The sequence below is a fragment of the Stigmatopora argus genome, chromosome 3 (assembly GCF_051989625.1).
Source record: "Stigmatopora argus isolate UIUO_Sarg chromosome 3, RoL_Sarg_1.0, whole genome shotgun sequence".
Taxonomy (NCBI): Eukaryota; Metazoa; Chordata; class Actinopteri; order Syngnathiformes; family Syngnathidae; genus Stigmatopora; species Stigmatopora argus.
Window position 1 is genome coordinate 19,603,777 of NC_135389.1, and position 17,525 is coordinate 19,621,301.

General features: G+C 40.3%; 2 protein-coding genes across 6 annotated transcripts; both read left to right on the forward strand.

Annotated features, from left to right (window-relative positions):
- Window positions 1-281: 281 nt before the first annotated feature.
- prpf18 (PRP18 pre-mRNA processing factor 18 homolog (yeast)) lies at window positions 282-6,043 on the forward strand. 2 transcript variants are annotated; one of them, XM_077596793.1, is made up of 11 exons: window positions 282-487; window positions 1,242-1,319; window positions 1,501-1,527; window positions 2,295-2,396; window positions 2,493-2,606; window positions 3,593-3,739; window positions 3,896-3,964; window positions 4,045-4,185; window positions 4,896-4,967; window positions 5,057-5,212; window positions 5,316-6,043. In XM_077596793.1, exons 1-11 carry the CDS (start codon window positions 422-424, stop codon window positions 5,394-5,396), a joined length of 1,053 nt encoding a protein of 350 aa, XP_077452919.1. In that variant the 5' UTR covers window positions 282-421; the 3' UTR covers window positions 5,397-6,043. The 2 variants fall into 2 exon arrangements, with proteins under 2 accessions (XP_077452919.1, XP_077452920.1); XM_077596794.1 differs by lacking the exon at window positions 1,501-1,527.
- Window positions 6,044-6,180: 137 nt separating this feature from the next.
- Window positions 6,181-16,139, forward strand: LOC144071566 (uncharacterized). 4 transcript variants are annotated; one of them, XR_013299670.1, is made up of 7 exons: window positions 6,181-6,882; window positions 7,991-8,599; window positions 10,697-10,873; window positions 12,494-12,703; window positions 13,938-14,151; window positions 14,718-14,949; window positions 16,033-16,139. XR_013299670.1 is itself a non-coding variant. In XM_077596791.1 (6 exons), the coding sequence occupies exons 2-6, from the start codon at window positions 8,012-8,014 to the stop codon at window positions 14,894-14,896; spliced, it is 1,368 nt and encodes a 455-aa protein (XP_077452917.1). In that variant the 5' UTR covers window positions 6,181-7,038; window positions 7,991-8,011; the 3' UTR covers window positions 14,897-16,139. The 4 variants fall into 4 exon arrangements, 3 of the variants coding, with proteins under 3 accessions (XP_077452917.1, XP_077452916.1, XP_077452918.1); XM_077596791.1 differs by having other exon boundaries at window positions 6,181-7,038; window positions 14,718-16,139; XM_077596790.1 differs by having other exon boundaries at window positions 14,718-16,139.
- Window positions 16,140-17,525: the final 1,386 nt, after the last annotated feature.

Genomic DNA, 17,525 nt, shown 5'->3' on the forward strand with positions numbered 1-17,525 from the left:
CAATATATAAAGACAAGACGATTTCATAACTCAGTGTTAATTTCCCTCCTGTTTTTTCCTTAAAATAAGGATTTAAAAAAAAATCTCAATCTCTATTGGCAAATAAAGATGCACATTGAGATAAAGTACAATAATAAACAGTGAAAAAAGACCGAATGACACTTAAATCCATAATAAAGTTTATGCACACAATTGCATCGCCGACTGAGCTAAAGAAAGGAGAGGAAAAAAAATGACTGGATAAATACCTTACAGTACCAAGAGAGGGCAGCAATGCGCCACACCGGCGTCGAGTGTCCGGAAATACACAGGGAAGAAGTAATTGTACTTCCAGGTTGGATCAACCAGCGTCTACTTTATGATTGTTTTCTTTTAAAAGGGGTGCTTTTCTTTTAAAAAACGAATATCGAGTTAAAATAAGATGGATATTCTTAAAGCTGAGATCGCGAGGAAGAGGAAACTCATCGAGGATAAGCAACTCGTTGACGTGAGTGTGTTGTATATTCATCTAGCAGCTAGCTTATTGCTAATGCAATGGTTTGGCTTTTTAGCCTTGTTTTTTTTGGAGTAGCCCTTATATGTATGCCTAATATCGCAAATTATAGTATCCAGAGGTATCAAACTTATTACTTACGCAGCTAAAATATCAATAATTATATTGACACCAAGTACTTAAGATGGCAAGTTCTAGAGAGAAGTACAACGACTAATATAAATGATATTCATTTTAAAGGATCAAAGAATTCAAGTATGCCAATGAGTCTTTTATTAAACCTCACATTATGGAAAAAATAAAGATAAATAAAAACACGCTGGTTATTAGTACGGTCATATTGGACTTCAGTTATATCTACGCAATGACACAGACAAAATAGAGTTGACCACAGGTGCATGCAATTATGGATGGTAATGACGTTCCGAGGAAGGCAAACATTATTGAATTGAATTGATTTTTTTTTCATAAAACAGCTGTCTTTGATTACTTTTTTCTTCACTATTATACATTGTAAACATGAGTGTTTTTTTACTTTAACAAAATTATTTTTATTTCTGCCACTTTCCTTAAGCATATACTGTTTTTATATCTATAATGCTTTAAAAAAACATTTAGGTCAGTGCTTTGGACTACATTTTATTTTTTCCCGCACAACTTCATTTTTAGGACTGCATATGCATTTTTATGCGGAATATGCTGCTTTTCCCACACAATTAACTTCCGTCTCTCCTTATTTTGTACCCAGGAATCCAAAAAGTTCTTTAAAAGAGGCGATCTTGCACGCAAGGAGGAAGAGGAATACTATCGCAAATCCGGCTATAAGGTGTTTTCCATTGACTATATCTCACCATGCAAACAAACATTTCCTCTGTCGAATGTTTTTCTACTCTAGTCATTTTATGTTTTAACACGCGCATTCCCACAGAAGGTAACTCGTTCGGGTGTGCATTTAGTTTTTTTCTTCACTGTGCTGTTTCTCCTCAACTTGCTACCTGCACCTGTAGGTTCAGAGAGAGACCCCTGAAGGCCAGGTATGGGATTGCGCAGAGGAAGTAGCCGACAAGATGCATGATTAAGTCTCAGATTAATATAATTTTTTCATTTTTGTTTAAATGCACACTGTCCAACTTCTTTAAATTCCTTGATAACTTTTTTTTGATGCTATAATTCTCCATTGATTTTTTAATCATGTTTGTTTTTCTTGCGCTTGTTTTATGGTCTTATAAAAAGTTATCAAGGAATAGAAGCCAATTAAGGCAGATTCTCAGTGTCATTTTTCGCATGGGTATAATTTGAAGTTTGACTCATTTGTGTTGGAAAATTATTTTTTTTTGGTTTTATATTTTGAATGCAGTTCTATTATTTACAAGAGTTGTTGTTATTGGTTTCCGTGTTTATTTGGTATTTTTATTGGTTCATACGGATGGAATGCTCATTTACAATAGCCTCACAGTAAGATGGCACTTTAAAAAAAAATTGGCCTCTCCTTCTCAAATATAATTACATATCTGCAGATCTTGAGATTGTGTTGGTTAAACTGGATATAATGGTCTTTAAGTGCATGCATTTTAAAGCACGATGACGCAATGCCTTGCAGTCATTTGGATGAAATTTAATAAAGGGTTGTTTTTACACCCCTATCACATATATGTAATATTTATGCATGGATATCTGTGATGTCATTCTCTTGAATCGTAAAGTTATTGTAAACCTAAGTTGCCTGATTTGAATCAGCATTTTATACAATAGTGAAAAGGCCTCTCAACTCAATTTCGGTGCATTTATGTTTTTCCCGAAGATCGACAAAAATGAAGAGGATGAAGTGTCTACCTCGGCTAATCCAGTTCTGGAGCTGGAACTGACGGAAGAGAAGCTACCCATGACGCTTTCGCGGCAGGAGGTGATTCAACTCAAGTCCAGTTGACTGATGTTCCCACGCTACAGGGAAATGAGTTTTTTTTACAAATGCGTTTTTGGTATCGTTGTGGTTGACAAGGTCATCCGACGACTGAGAGAACGAGGGGAGCCAATCCGTCTCTACGGTGAATCCGACTACGACGCCTTTCAGAGACTCCGTAAGATTGAGATTCTGACTCCAGAAGTAAACAAGGTACGCCTTCAAAAACCTAGTCACGGAATACTATGTAGTAGATTTATTATTCTTAACCTGCAATTTTTAAGGGGTTCAAATTGTTAAGCTATCCTTCTGATAGGTTCACCAATAGGCATTCCCAAATGCACGCACAAATAAAACAGACATTTGACTCATAACCGGTGTCTTGCAAGAGAGAATCGATCCTCATGCGCCTTCGTTCCAGAATCATTCTAATATAATAATAATAATAATCGGACATAGGCCCTGTCGTCGTCATCAACAACAAAAGCCTAATTGTCATCACACCCAGAAACTGAAAATTGGTAGTGCTTCTACATAAAGTGCGTTTTCTCGGCAAAAGACCTAAATAAGTGATAGTTTCGGACTCGTAATTTGGCATTCTGCCGTTATGGATACATCGCAATGTCTTCCAGTGAGGGCAGAGAGGAGCCGACGAGCTTCTGGGCAGTGTTAATCACTTTCTGCATGGCCTTTTTGTCTGCTGCCGTGCTTCCAGCGTACCACACTGTGATGCAGTATGCCAGGATGCTCTCCACAGTGGTTCTATAGTTCTCTCTTGCAAGACACCGGTTATGAGTCAGATGTCTGTTTTATTTGTGCGTGCATTTGGGAATGCCTATTGGTGAACCTATCATTTTGGTCCTTCGAGCCAGATCTTCCCAAGGGAGCGTTGTGAACCACACTTTCAGAAGTCAATGTTTCTCAAAACAATTTTGAGAAGTCTAGCTGGAGAGAGGAGCGACCTTCCCGTTGTTTATCACGTTTGCAAGCAGATGTACTAAAAACGACTTTTTAATGTTAATTATATAATAATGTAAGACTAATAACCCTAACACCTTCTAAACAGCTTTTTTTTCTACAAACAAAATTGCAATTTAATTACTTTCACTACATCTCGTGTACCCGAAAGATGTTCCTTTGGAGAGATTGTGATTATCACACTTTGATTGTGCGTGAATTGTTCTCTATTTGTGTGACAGGGTTTGAGGAACGACCTGAAGACTGCCATGGACAAAATTGACCAGCAGTACCTGAATGAAATTGTCGGGGGGACCGAGCCGGGAGAAGTGGACACGCAGCACGACATCAAAGTCCACGAAGAGAACACTACTATTGAAGAACTTGAGGTATGCTTCCAAATCTTGAAAAATTAAAAAGAAATTGGAATGTACCAAGAACTGATATGGAAAGTCAAGCCTGATGGCCCACCAGGCTTATATTAATCCAAAGGTGGACATTTAGCCTTGCACTTATGTCTCATGTGTATTTTTTTTTCGTCGCAGGCTCTGGGCAAAACTCTGGGCAGAGGAAACGATGATAGAGACCAGGACGTCATTGACAAATTTTTGAGCGTAAGACAATTGAACCCCCGCCAAAAAAAAAAAAACTTTGCAGGAAGTGCCCCTCATTGTCATTTCTGCTTCCGATCCAGTTCCTTCTTGGTGTGTGGGCAAAAGATTTGAACCGTCGCGAGGACCACGTGAAGCGGAGCGTTCAGGGGAAGCTGGCCAGCGCTACCCACTCGCAGACTGAGTCGTACCTCAAACCCCTCTTCAGGAAGCTCAGGAAGAAGGTAGGTCACATAGCTTCGTCTCATATGTGTCATTTTACAGTAATTTTTGTTTCATTAAAAAAAATCCACATCTTTCCCATCTAATTTAACTCAATGACTATACATCCTAATCTGGCACTAGTTACACGTCCAATCCCATTGGACTAATCATGTTGATCATGATCAAATGGAGTCCAAATGGATTTGACGTTTACTGGCGTTAATGGCAGCTAATAAAAAACAGTTTATTTCCGAATGGCATTGAAAGAGTTAAAAATAATACAATTCAATTTGACAAAAGGCAACATTTTAAACATGTATTCAGTCATTGATTTTTGTCATTTTTGTTGTAGCGACTGCTTAGATTGGACGTATTTGACCATCAATTGGAGATATTTAATTTTTAAACATCACCATTTTTTTTACTTAAAATTATTTTTTTTAATGAATTTATTTAATTGCTTTCACTTCTTGTTATGTTAAAAATTGAACTGTTTAAGATTTTTATAACAAAATAGATAAATTACAATATTTGCATTTTTTTTTCTCCCTTTTTTGTCTTTAATTGCATTTTTAAAATAAGAAATCTCTCCTCCCAAGGTCACACTATCCCTAGTTTTTCTCTTGATACACATTTAGGCTGTACAAATTTTTGGTCCGTATGGCGCCTTCCAACGGCGAAAGCTGGTACCAAACCTTAATTCTCATTTAACTTTTTTTGTGTGTTTCAGAATTTACCAGCCGATATCAAAGAATCCATCACCGACATCATCAAATTCATGCTGGAGCGAGAATACGTCAAGGTTGGCGTTTTGTTAGCTCCATGGTTTGCCATCACGCCGCAGCCCACCACCCCCTCTAACCCATTTTTTGCGTTCATTCTTCCATTCAGGCGAACGACGCGTATCTCCAGATGGCCATCGGTAACGCCCCTTGGCCCATCGGCGTGACCATGGTGGGCATCCACGCCCGTACGGGTCGGGAGAAAATCTTCTCCAAGCACGTGGCCCACGTGCTGAACGATGAAACGCAGAGGAAGTATATTCAGGTGGGCTAAATGCTGGACTTTCAGGGGAGCTAAGCAGGAGTTTATTCCATTTTAAAACCTCTTTGCCACTTACCAAATGACACTTTTTGTCCGTCCACTACAGGGACTCAAGAGGTTAATGACTATCTGCCAGAAACATTTCACGACGGACCCATCCAAGTGTGTGGAGTACAACGCGCTTTAATGCCACGCAAATTTGGAAGGATTATGTCAAGAAGACGTGAACCAATTCATTTTCTGATGGCCATTACTCGACATTACTTTTTTTCAGTCTCGTCGTCACCCGAATTGGTTTGCTGAACGTCTATCTCTTTTTTTTAATGCTGAATAAGAGACATTAATATCGTCAATATTGCCATGGATCATCTTCAGATGTTGTTTTTCAGGAAACATTTATTATTTAGCATTGAGCTACTGTGCCGTCTAAAGTGGAAGATCGTCTAGTGTAAGTTTTATTACACAACAACTGCAGAATCAGGTATGTGAAAATTTTTGAGTTTGGCGTTTTCAGGAATCGGCTCAGAGTTTTGCAAAAATTGGACAAATCTTTAAAAATAGGATTTTTTTTCCCCCAAACACGAGTGTCTAACTCAACAATAAAATGTAATTAACAGTTCTCCATCATTTGCGGTATTTCCTTCATGTTTGTTCATTTTCACAAAACTCCATTGTTGAATTTATTAAGGAGGTTTTTTCTGGTGGTGTAAAATCCTTCTAAATCTTTTTTGTCATGCTGTAAAAACACCTACAATATTTTCACCAAATGACTTTGTCACCATTATTTCTCTTACATTTTTTTGTTTTACAAGAATAAATGTGTACCAGTGGATACTTTTGCTGCTGTCTCAGTCGTCAGGGAAAAAAATCTTTAAAAATGTCCGACTATTTCGAATCATTTGTTGACATGCATTTTCCCAGATGTTAATCCAATTTAGTTGTGTAGCTATTCCCAATTTGATCCACCCCCACAAGTAAATACAATACACTAAACTTTTTTGGGATTTCTCCCAAAAACATGTACCGCTTGAGACTTTTGCTGCTTCATTAACCACCAGGCAAAAAAACCCCTCTCCAAACGTACATAAATGTTTTACCGTATTTTTCGGACTATGTATAAGTCGCACCAGCCAAAAAATACACAATGAGGGAAAAATACACATATGTACTAAGTCGGGATGACTTTTTTTATTTGAAAAGAAACCAAGAACAAGCATAAGTTGAACTAACAGTAAAATGAACGTGGGACTGAACAGGCTAAATAGATATCTCTTCAAATATATTTTTTCAGATAACTATAGTTAAAAAAACAGGCTGTTGGTGACCAGAGACAAAAAATACAAATAAGTCGCACCTAAGTATTAGTCGAGGTCTATCCAAACAATGAAAATAGTGCAACTTATAGTCCGGAAAATACGGTCCTTTTTTGCCGCTTCCCATGCCAATCCTTCGCAATGACGTGTTGTTTCCACTTTCAGATGGACGCGATCCAGGACGTCGCAGCGATAGAAACATCCGCCCTCGCTCACTCTCTGACCTTATTACACAGTGCGTGTAACCATGGCGATTCACTCGTCCTGATGTTCCGAGTCGTCCACGAGCACGCGCGTGCGTCATCGCAGCTTTGGCCTCGTCTGCTCTGGGCGTCATTATCTCACCAGGCTGAACCAGCGGTAGGTCGAGGGGCAAATTGCCGGTGTCGGATTTTCTCCCGTTGACGTCCCGAGGCGATTTATTTTAAGTGAAGGGAACGCTGAAATGTTTGCACGTCGGGGGCGCTATCATTGTGTTTGCTCGGCCACGGTGGCATTTATCCGCCCTTGAGTTAGGTAAGCCAAATATTTTGGCGGCCGGCCAGCGAGGCCTCGTGACGTCCGCGAAAGAACCCTGAAGTGGAATGACACAATTGGCCGTGCTGTTTGTTATCGTAGATCACATGGCTGACCGCACACTAGAAAATACCATCGTTGTACTTTTGTGCACCCCAAACATTCTAAAGTAGCTTCTAACACACGTTACTTGCATTTACTACTGAGTTACTATTACTACTAATGCGATTACTCCTGCTACTAATACTGAGTTATCACTACCAAACAAAAAATGTGGATGCACAGGTTAATTTTGCGGCTAGTTAGAGGAATTAAGTTTTTTTTTTAGAGAATTAGTCCCACCAGCTGAAAAAATGTGCAATGAATGGGAAAAATATATGTTGCATTGGCGTATGAATGGGATTTTGGGGGTGGGGAATTTTATTTTTTCAGACCATGGATCACGATCAAACATTATAGTAGAATAGAACAGATTATTGTCTTTATTGCAAAATGTCTTTTCTTTGAAAAAGGAAAAAATAATGTATCATGATTAGAAAACAAGTGAGAAATACAGTGGTACCTCAACATACAAAATATTCAGGTTACAAAACGACTCAATGGCAAAATGTTGTCTCTGAACAAGAAATTCAAGATCTGTGTTATGAATAGAAGTAAAATAGATTAAAAAATATGAAAGTTGAGTGATATCGCAAAAAATATGGCAAAAATCATCTGAACGATTTAGTAAATAATTAGATTTTACTTTTACGACCTAATTGGTATCCCTTTTAAGGGTACATGGGTAATATTTGGGATCTTGGAAGGGATTATGGCACTTACATTCACAATGTGACTTTCCTTAAGAAGAATCCAAGTTACGAAACCACCTCATTTCGTAAGTAGAGGTACCACTGTATGAATGGAATTCCAAGTCCGCTAGGTCCCTTTTGACCCATGTTGTTCACCAAAGGGTTAAAGTGCGAAGACGCACATGGCTCCGGGACGGACGGCCGCCTTCTCCCTCCCACAGGATGAAAAGGGAGGTGCCTCTCGTCCCGACGGATGGACGGCCGCCTTGTGCGAAACGGCGACGATGGACGGCGTGGAGTCTGAACAAGCGGCGACCGAGGACGAGTTCGGCGTCGGTGTCGGCGCCGGCGCCCTCGCCTACGACACGGCGCTGAGCACGGTGCTGGCGGTGGCCGTGTACGTGACGCTCAAGGCCGGCGTGGACGGCGTCCGGCGGTGGCGCGCCCGCATGGCAGTGCTGGTAGTGGGCTCCGGCCCCGTGGGACTGACGGCCGCTCTGGTCGCTGTCCGCTCGGGCAAGGTGCTGAAGCTGACCGTGCTGGACGAGCGCAACCGCGGCGCGCTGCTCTGTCGCCCGCAGCAGATCGCCCTGGATCCCCGGAGCGTAGACTTCCTGCTGGGACTCGGCGTGGACTTTGACAACATGGAGGGCTGCTGGCACGACGACCACTTCTTCACCAGGATAGGCGTCTTCCAGGAGTACCTGCTCAGCATCCTGGAGCAGAAGAAGAAGAAGGAGGTGGATGTCAAGGTGCAGCTCGGAACCAAGGTATTTGTAAAGTCACCTTTTCTGACCCATTTTTCGCGTTTTTGTTGGTTGGTGGCCAGTCAAGTCAAATGGTTTTAGTAAATACTTTTGCAATACTTACTGTAGTTTTCTTAGCCAGATGCTTTTTTAGTGTTTTAACACCAAACACATTTTGGTATGTTGGCCAAAGGTTCAGTGTTAGTGCCGTAAAACGAACACCATCGTTCAAACGTGGGAAAGTTGGCTCTAGTTATTTACAGTTCCCTTTTGAAAAAAAAAGAAAAGAAAATAATATTGACCATAGTACTTGAGTTTTTAAAAAAATAACTAGTAGGAAAAAATCAATTTCATGTCAGAACCTAATTCAGTCAACGCATCAACGCCTGCTTTAATGTGAATACAAATTATTTTGTCATTTTCCTCTCTAAGTCCTTAAGAGTATATTACGGGATTGACTTTTTCGATGCTTTCAGGCTAATATCCAAAGCGCATAAGACAAACTTTATAATTGTTATAACTCACAGCTAAATTAAACAAAAACGTTTGAAAAATCAAGTGATTTCTAGTAAGAAAATAAATAAAGATGAAATAGTAGAAAACATAGAACTTACAGCCATATTCAGAAAAAAAGACTGAGGCTACTTTCTGGAATGTTACAAATATTTGTGCTAAAATCTTTTTTTAAAAATCTAACCATAAACTTTCTGTATGCTGTGCTACAAAAAAAGACCAACTCCCACATTTCAGTCAGGAAGAACAATATCGTGGGCATAACTTGTCCCAGCCAAAAATATGAACTTAAAAATGTGGGAGGAGCCCTGTATGCATGCGCAATGTGTGCAAAGAGTGCCCAAATGCTCAATGAATATTTGTGTCATGGCTGCACACCAAAGACTTTTGTTTTTGTTCCCCTCTCCGCCTCATTAAGCAGCAGTGCTTTGCAATCTAAACCCGCGCATGACCTCGGTACTCGTTGACGCCACCTCGGCGCCCGAGACTTTGCCAAGTCGACAGATAGCAAACAAACGCAAACAAAGTTGCATTTTATCACCGCGACGTCTAGGCAACACCATTTATCGGAGGGGACTGCCTTCCAGAGCTATTCGCAAATTGGAGTAAAGGAGCGACGGCATCTAAAAGTCCAAATAATACTGAATAGACCCCATAAAAACACTGTCCCGACATCGCGGTTATTCGGGAGGTCTTGGAACCTACCAACCGCGATAAACGAGGTATTACTGTATTGCGTTTAACAAATACATTTATTTGAATGAGCAGCCATGTTTGCTGAACGATTCATTTCAATGTTTTTTTCCCCCATTCGTTCATTTTCTGAACTGCTTTATCCTCACCAGGGTCGCGAGGGGTGCTGGAGCCTATCCCAGCTGACTTCGGGCCAGAGGCAGGGGATACCCTGAATTGGTGGCCAGCCAATCGCAGGGCACGAGTAGACGGACAACAATTCACTCTCGCATTCATACCTAAGGGCAATTTAGAGTGTCCAATCAGCCTACCATGCATGTTTTTGGAATGTGGGAGGAAACCGGAGTACCCGGAGAAAACCTACACAGGCCCGGGAAGAACATGCAAACTCCACACAGGTGCACTGACCTGGATTTGAACCTAGGACCCCAGAGTTGTGAGGCCGACAGGTGCCGGGCCACCCTGATTTATTTTAATGTTACAAATTTAAATTCCACTGGCTCAGATTTACTTACTTATTGGAAGAATTAGAGTTTCTCCTAAAATGGCCTGTTTTTACATTTAAAGTACTGCGACAGTAACTTTGCTATATTATCATCGACAACAATTACACTCAGAAAATGAATCTACAACCATCCCACTGTTGCAATAACTTGAATGCTATTTCACAAATGAAAATTGGCTGCCATTGAAAGCGATAGACTTCCAATCAATTTTCTATTTTTGGACATTTCGAAAGGGATCGGACGTCTATCGCCGCCAACGGCACTGAAGAATCCTCATTCGAGGTCAGTCAGAGTTGATGCATTTCGGCATGTCTTCGTTTGTACTGTATTTCCAGTTTCTTTTTGTGTGTGTTGAGTGATAGTAAACTACTTTAGAGGATGAACCATGTGTACTTTTTGATGTTGACAGTTCACGGAGGATTACCTGCGGCGCATCCCGGCCAGCGAGTGGCCCCGCGTGATCGTGGTGGCCGACGGCTCATGCGGCGACTCCTGCTCCGTGCTGGGCCTCAGCTCCGACTACACGGTGGAGTCGTGCCACGCTTACGGAGCCAACGCCACCATCGAGAGGCTGGACCAGAGACAGGTACGGTAAATGCGCTCGTGCAAACACGTACAAGTGTGCAAAGAACATCGGGAAATTAAAGAGAGCGTCATGCGGCAGTTTGCGCAAACAAGGATTAGTGGTAAAGGGCTTTTTAAAACACCTTTGCTGCAATATGTCACCATATCACATTGGACGATTCTCGTATGGATTCAGAATCCGTCTCAATCGATCTCTTACGCGTGTGTTTTTTGGTGGAAATAAACAATAGGTATTATAGATTTCTAGATCATGTCCCATATCATATCCTTTAAGATTTTTTTTCTCTCCATATTTCGAATCCTGCTTTTAAGAAGGTCTGCACCAATGTTCCCTCTAATTTTTTGTTTGTCTGGGCAGAAAGACAACCTCCCTGAGCACACTGAGTACCGGTGTGAGCAACATCATCATTGCTCGCTATGGGCACACACCAGTATCACACCTGCCATAAGCAGGTGTATGTCTACTACACATAAATGATTTAGTAACAATAAAATGTAATGATTAATATCTATGAATGGGCGGCCCAGCGGATGAGTGGTTTGCACGTCGGCCTCACACCAAAAAAAAAAAAGGGATTTTATTTTGTGCGCTCCATATGATTTGCTGTGCGGAGAGAAGACAAGAGTAGTGCGCAGCTTAGAGGGAACATTGGTCTGCACTAAAACCTGAGAAAATGATACAAGGAAGGCCATATGTTGTTTAACTATTTCGGAAATAAATGCTTATGCTAAATACTCTTAGGTGCATTTTGATTGTTTTTTTTCCCCGCAAAGTGATATAGAAAAAACACAATCATTGTTTCAAAATGTAGTAACAGGATTAATCCAGTTTATTTAGGGAATTTTTATTGGTGGATTTCGCATCAAGGTGCACAATTTTATACAGGTCCAGTTTGGGGTCATGTCAAAAAGCCAGCATTTGAACAGCGTTGGGTAGACTTCTTCTTTTTCTACCCACTGTCCGTTTTTCCTGCTATTGGAAGCCATTGTAGTCATTCACATCACCTTCTCCAGACACCGATGTCTTATGGCTTCCTCTTGTTCTGCCTCTTCTCCCTTTCACTCTTGTTTCCTCTTGATTGAATTTGCCAGGCAGGATACGAGCCGATCAGCCTGGCTGTCTTTCCGCATTCGCGTCCCAGCGGGCACTTTTCTGGCCGCTAAACGGCGGTTGATTCCACTCGGCTGCTTTATGTCACTTTAAGGAAGATGGATCAATCTGGACTTGAGGGACGGAGAGGACGTCATGTTGTGATGTTGGATGGAAAGCCAGACGTAGTTCAAAAGCAGGGATGCAGACGGACAACAGAAAATTTCACGTCAAGTTGAAGTAAATTCAACATTTAAAATGAACTAAACCAGAATTCCGCTCAAAATTTTAAGTGAACTGCAAACTGACCGTCGTATTCCGATATACTTATTGTGTCACTTATCACATTATAAAGACATTACTACAGAGAATATTGTCCGGTTGGAAGGCGTAAAGGTGGCGTGGCGAGGAGAGATGAAGTTATAAAACAAACGGAAGATGTTTTGCAGATGAAAAATTGGTTTGTAATGTAAAAAAAAAGTAAGTAATAACGCCACACATCTTTTTTTTTTGCAACTTCTCTTTCATCAGGTACCCACCCCAGAAATCCGTGCCCATGGCCTCTACTTCGACCTGTCCGCTTACGGCGTGGAAGCCCCGAGGGAGCACCGCAACCCCAGCGCCAAGTCGGGGTTCCACTTGAAGATCTACGGCACCTTCCGCAACCGCTACATGGCTCTCGTCTGTCCCGCCTCTGACGCCAAGATGGTCCGCTTCCTCAAGCACACGGCCAATTCCTCGGTGAGCCCCTCTGTCCCTCAAAGTTTTTTTTATGTGTAAATTTCAATAACTTCCACAACACCTACCCTATTTTCTCGCGTATAAGCTGTCCCCTTAAAATTGCCTTAAAATCATTGAATTTTACACTTTCTCTCGTATAAGACGCCCCCTGATTCACCATTTTCACCTCCATATTCATGGTTTAATAGGGAGTACAAATGTGTTACCTTGAAGGGAAAATCTTGACAAAAATCATCACAAGTGATATTTATGCAAGATAGGTCTTTTTTTCTTGAATTTCATTCATAGACGTCAAAATACATTTTGTTTTGCGTTTTATCTGTTTATCTTTTCTCAATTTTGAAATAAATAACCGTATCGGCCAAATTGTCTTGCGTTATGGCGTTTAGTCTTTGTCACCTTGCAGTTTCGTGCATGTCAAGTCTAATTTGTGCACATATAAGCCGTACCCTCGATTCAGTCATCATTTTTTGAAACGACAAATACGGTATATGTACTTTAAATTCCATACATATACCTAGGCCTGGCAGAGAAGTGGTTAAAGAAGGTATTTACTACCTTGTAATCAGCAGATGGACCCTTCTCATGTCAGTCCATTAGAGTGTCTGTGTGTGTGTGTCTTTGTGTGCGAGTGCATGTTCTAGTCTGTGGATGCACTGGAGTGCGTGTGACAAGCGGAATGGTGAGTGTGTGTTTGTGTTTCTTTTTGCGGACAGGCACACAAGTGCGCGTACTCAGGTAAGTGGCAAAGTCGTCATTGTTGCTACGGGGCGCCGGTTCACGTTGAAGTGTCGCGTTACTTAGTAACAGATGTCCGTGGCAGAAGAAAGCGTCATTGCGCACAAAGCTTTTGTTTGCTCTGTCAATGATTTTGACTTGGATGTTCATTTTCAGGATCTTGTGTAATATTGTGTTTTCAAAATATAGAGTCATTGCTAGTGCTGGGCAATGTAGAGAAAAATCGACCTTGATATAGGCCATTATATATCACATTAATTAAATCTATAATTTGTTTTTTTTTTTAAGACGTCCAAGTCATTTAAACTCAGAGGACAAAAGGACAAATTGTTGCTAATGTAAAAGTAGACTTGACTAATATGTTTGTCTCTCAAACCTTAGCTCACGAGTTAATTCCACCAAAAACAGAGGAATGTCGATTCTTATCTGGAAAACCTGGCACAACTCTATATTTCCCAACATGCCATTTCTCAGGAACTTCTTTTTGCCTCCTCAGATCATGAAGAACATCTTCCATCAGTCCTTTAATGTGTACAAAACGGACATCGAGCCGCGTTTGAACGACGTGACGCTCTACCACATGCAGTGCAGCCGGCGGCTCTTTGAGATTCAGCTGTCGCACAGACGCGTCAGCGCCGCCTACATCGAGGGGGACAACATCGCCGTCACCGTGGAGGGGGAGGCGGCCCGCGTTCTCAACTTTGACACAGGTACGACCATACCAATGCGTACTCATAGGAGATGTTTATTCCTCTCTAAAGATTAGAATCTTTTCAAACTAAGCGTCAAACTCAGTTCATGCCAGCTAGACCTCATGTGGGACTGACCAGTTTATTTTGGGTTCAAAAAAGTCAACTTACTTTCCTCCATTGATGGTGCTAGACGTCAATGGCACTGAAAGATGAGCCAGTTTAAGCGAATTGGAGCTCTATCGTTGTCAGTGTGTCCATTTTGTGTCACTTTCTGTAAATATTGCATCATTTTGAGGTATTTCTGAGCTCCTTCCTGTGTGTTGGTCCCCTTTGACTATTTTCAGCTGACCTCTTTTTGGTTGTGGGGGCATTTTAAGGCTCCTCGTTAACTCATTAGCCGCCGTTGATGATAAGAAATTGGGCAAAGTGCAATAAAGCTCACAACATTGGAGTTTTACAGCGCCCGTGTCGAATAAAAACTAAAGTATTTAATTCTGTGTACATTATGAAGGAGCTCCAAAGATAGACCGAACACCCACACGGGCTGCATTTTTTTGACACTGCTGCCATATTGCCTTCTCCAGGCTGCGGGGTGAACTTGGGCCTGCGAGGCCTGGAGTCCATGGGCAAGTTCATGTACCGCGCGGCCACGGCGGTGGACCGGCACGACGTCCTGGAGGCCCTGTCGGCCAAAATGCAGCACTCCCGACAAGTGGCGCGCGCCTTCAAGCAGGCGGGCCTGACCGAGTCCATGTACACCTGACGTGGGGCTGCTTTTAAAGGACAGGGAGCTTTCCTAGTGGTCACAGAGAGAAGGTAACTTATGTCAGTAGCGTCGAATTGATAACTGCATTTGTCTTATGTGAATATATTTTTGTGCTGGATGGTTTTTGGATTATGCGTAGCAATTATGAGATGATGAAGCTCGAAATTATAATCTGAAAAGAGATATATTGAAGCTCAAATCCTTACCAAGACATGCCAAATTTAAAAGGAATTGTAATTTAGCTTTAACTTGCACTAACACAAATATATAGTCGTTGTATGAAAAACATTTGGAAGCCATTAATCAAAGTTTTTAATTAACTAGTTGTATCATAGTGAGAACTCGCTGTCTGATTTATTTCTGAATTATTTTGCGTGAAAAACAGAAGGAAAGTCGCTAGATTGTTTTTTTTAAATAAGAGAGCTGCAATTGGCTGTCCCGCCAAACTCGAGGCTTATTTTTAGTGAGGTGAAAAATGTTATTCTTGATACTAGAGATATTTTCAGGGGATAAAATCCTTTGAGGTAAGTTTGTTTCAGGAGGTGAAAGACTAATCCTGTATGAAAATATGATGTGATAATGATGGTTTGTATTGTATGTGTATTTTGATGATTTAAAATGTTAGTTAAATCAATGAGAACCTGCATTTTATTATTGTGAAATATGTACAAGTGGTTTAAATCAGACTTAATATGATATATATAGCGGCAGTAGCGAAGGATAGATTGATTTGACAGAACTTTGGACTTGGACTACTTTTGCTCAAGACTTTTCTATCCTTTCCCTGCAATAGAAAAAAATGGACTTGCCCATAATATGTAGTTTTGGTGGCTCAATTGAACTCCAGAGTTTCTTCTGTCTCTAACATACTTTTGCAATGATAATACAGTACGTATAGTATTGCGATTCATATAGAACATGGCTGCCCTCTAGTGGTGATTGTGACTAATACGTTGGACTTTGCAACAATTGGATCAGTCTTGAAAATATCACAATCAACCATAATTTGTTTTCATATATTCATGTCTGTATATATGTATATGTATTTGTATGTGTATATTTATACGCATACACATACACTCATATATATATATACTTGTGTTTTTTATCTTAAGTTTATACTTCATTTATAGGTCTCAGAGGACAAAACAACACCAGTTTATGGATTTTGTCTACAATTTCTTTACTTAGCTAATATACAGTACATATTGTTGTATGTATTAAAATAATAGAGAATGGGCTATGTTTATTTATTTGTGGGAATATTAACCCAATGACTTCCATGTGTATTTCTTCCATTTTTCCTCATCAGTAATCACACTTAAACAAGCCTGCTTCTATTGCTTTAATACAAATATATTAAAACTTTACTATAACCGTATGCAAGAAAATAAGTGAAAAGAACAAGACACTATGCTTAAAGTTGACGTCCCAAAGATGGTGTTCGGCAACAACTTTTCTTGCCTCACCTTTTGACTTAAGCATAGAAAAACAAATGGAAAACACCCTGATCTAAATTCATTTGTCACAACTAATTAAAAAGGTGTCATCACACAGCCACGTTGACATTTAGAGGTCAGCCACCTCTGAACTGCTTCGTTGCTCTCATGCTAGACCCGTTATTAGATTAGATGCAATAATGACAACATCTTTGTCTTTGCATACGATTAACGGCGTTTGGGGGGCAGCTGGGTGAAGGACAATTTAATCAATGATGCCCAATGACAAGTTGCTAAATAAATTAGACTTTGACTGCGGGCTGTGATCAATGGCAAATGATAAGCAGCTTGAATCTTTCACTTTGATTCAAATACTTTGCTCTTGTTTCATGGAAATCCACTCGCATTTAGTTGGAGACTATAAAACAAATACACTTGAATGTGTTTTGGAATTTTTCTTAGTGAAAAAACAAAACAAAAAAAGCCCGTTGTGCTTCTTTAATCCTGCCACACGAGGGCAGTCTTTGCTTTTGAAAAATCTTTTACATGGTTGACCCACTCAATCAATTTCAAAACCATCAAGCACAGGCGTAAATAAAAATAATTTAAAAAGAGACACACACAAATAAAATATTACGATACATTTAAAATGCATAAACACGAAAAAATGCGTTGTTAGGATGCCAGAAAATCTGGATTAACACCTTTTAGACTTGACAAATTGTATTTGACGACTACCTACTCACAATTTGGGGTGTCTGAGTGTTTATTATTTTTAGTTTATACTTTAGGATTACTTTTAGAGTTGAAAAAATACATTTTATAAGGACACAAAACGGGTTTGTATGCATGCATGGCGTTGACACTACCTCTAGCCCCCTCTTAAATCATATATTTTTTAAAAATGTAGACCTTTCTGCATGCATACTCATTGATTAGCAACAGTGTAGCAATGCTATCAAAAGAATTCCGAGACTTTTGTTCTTTAAAAGTGACAAAATGACCCCAAAAAATGCACACATGCTCATTTATTTCAAAATTCTGAATATGGCTCTCAAGGAATAGCATTTGAAAATATGAATGACACTACCTCTTGCCCCCCCCTTAAATCATATTTTGTTTTAAAATTTAGAACGCATACTCTCACTGATACTCATTGATTAGCAACAGTGTAGCAATGCTATCCA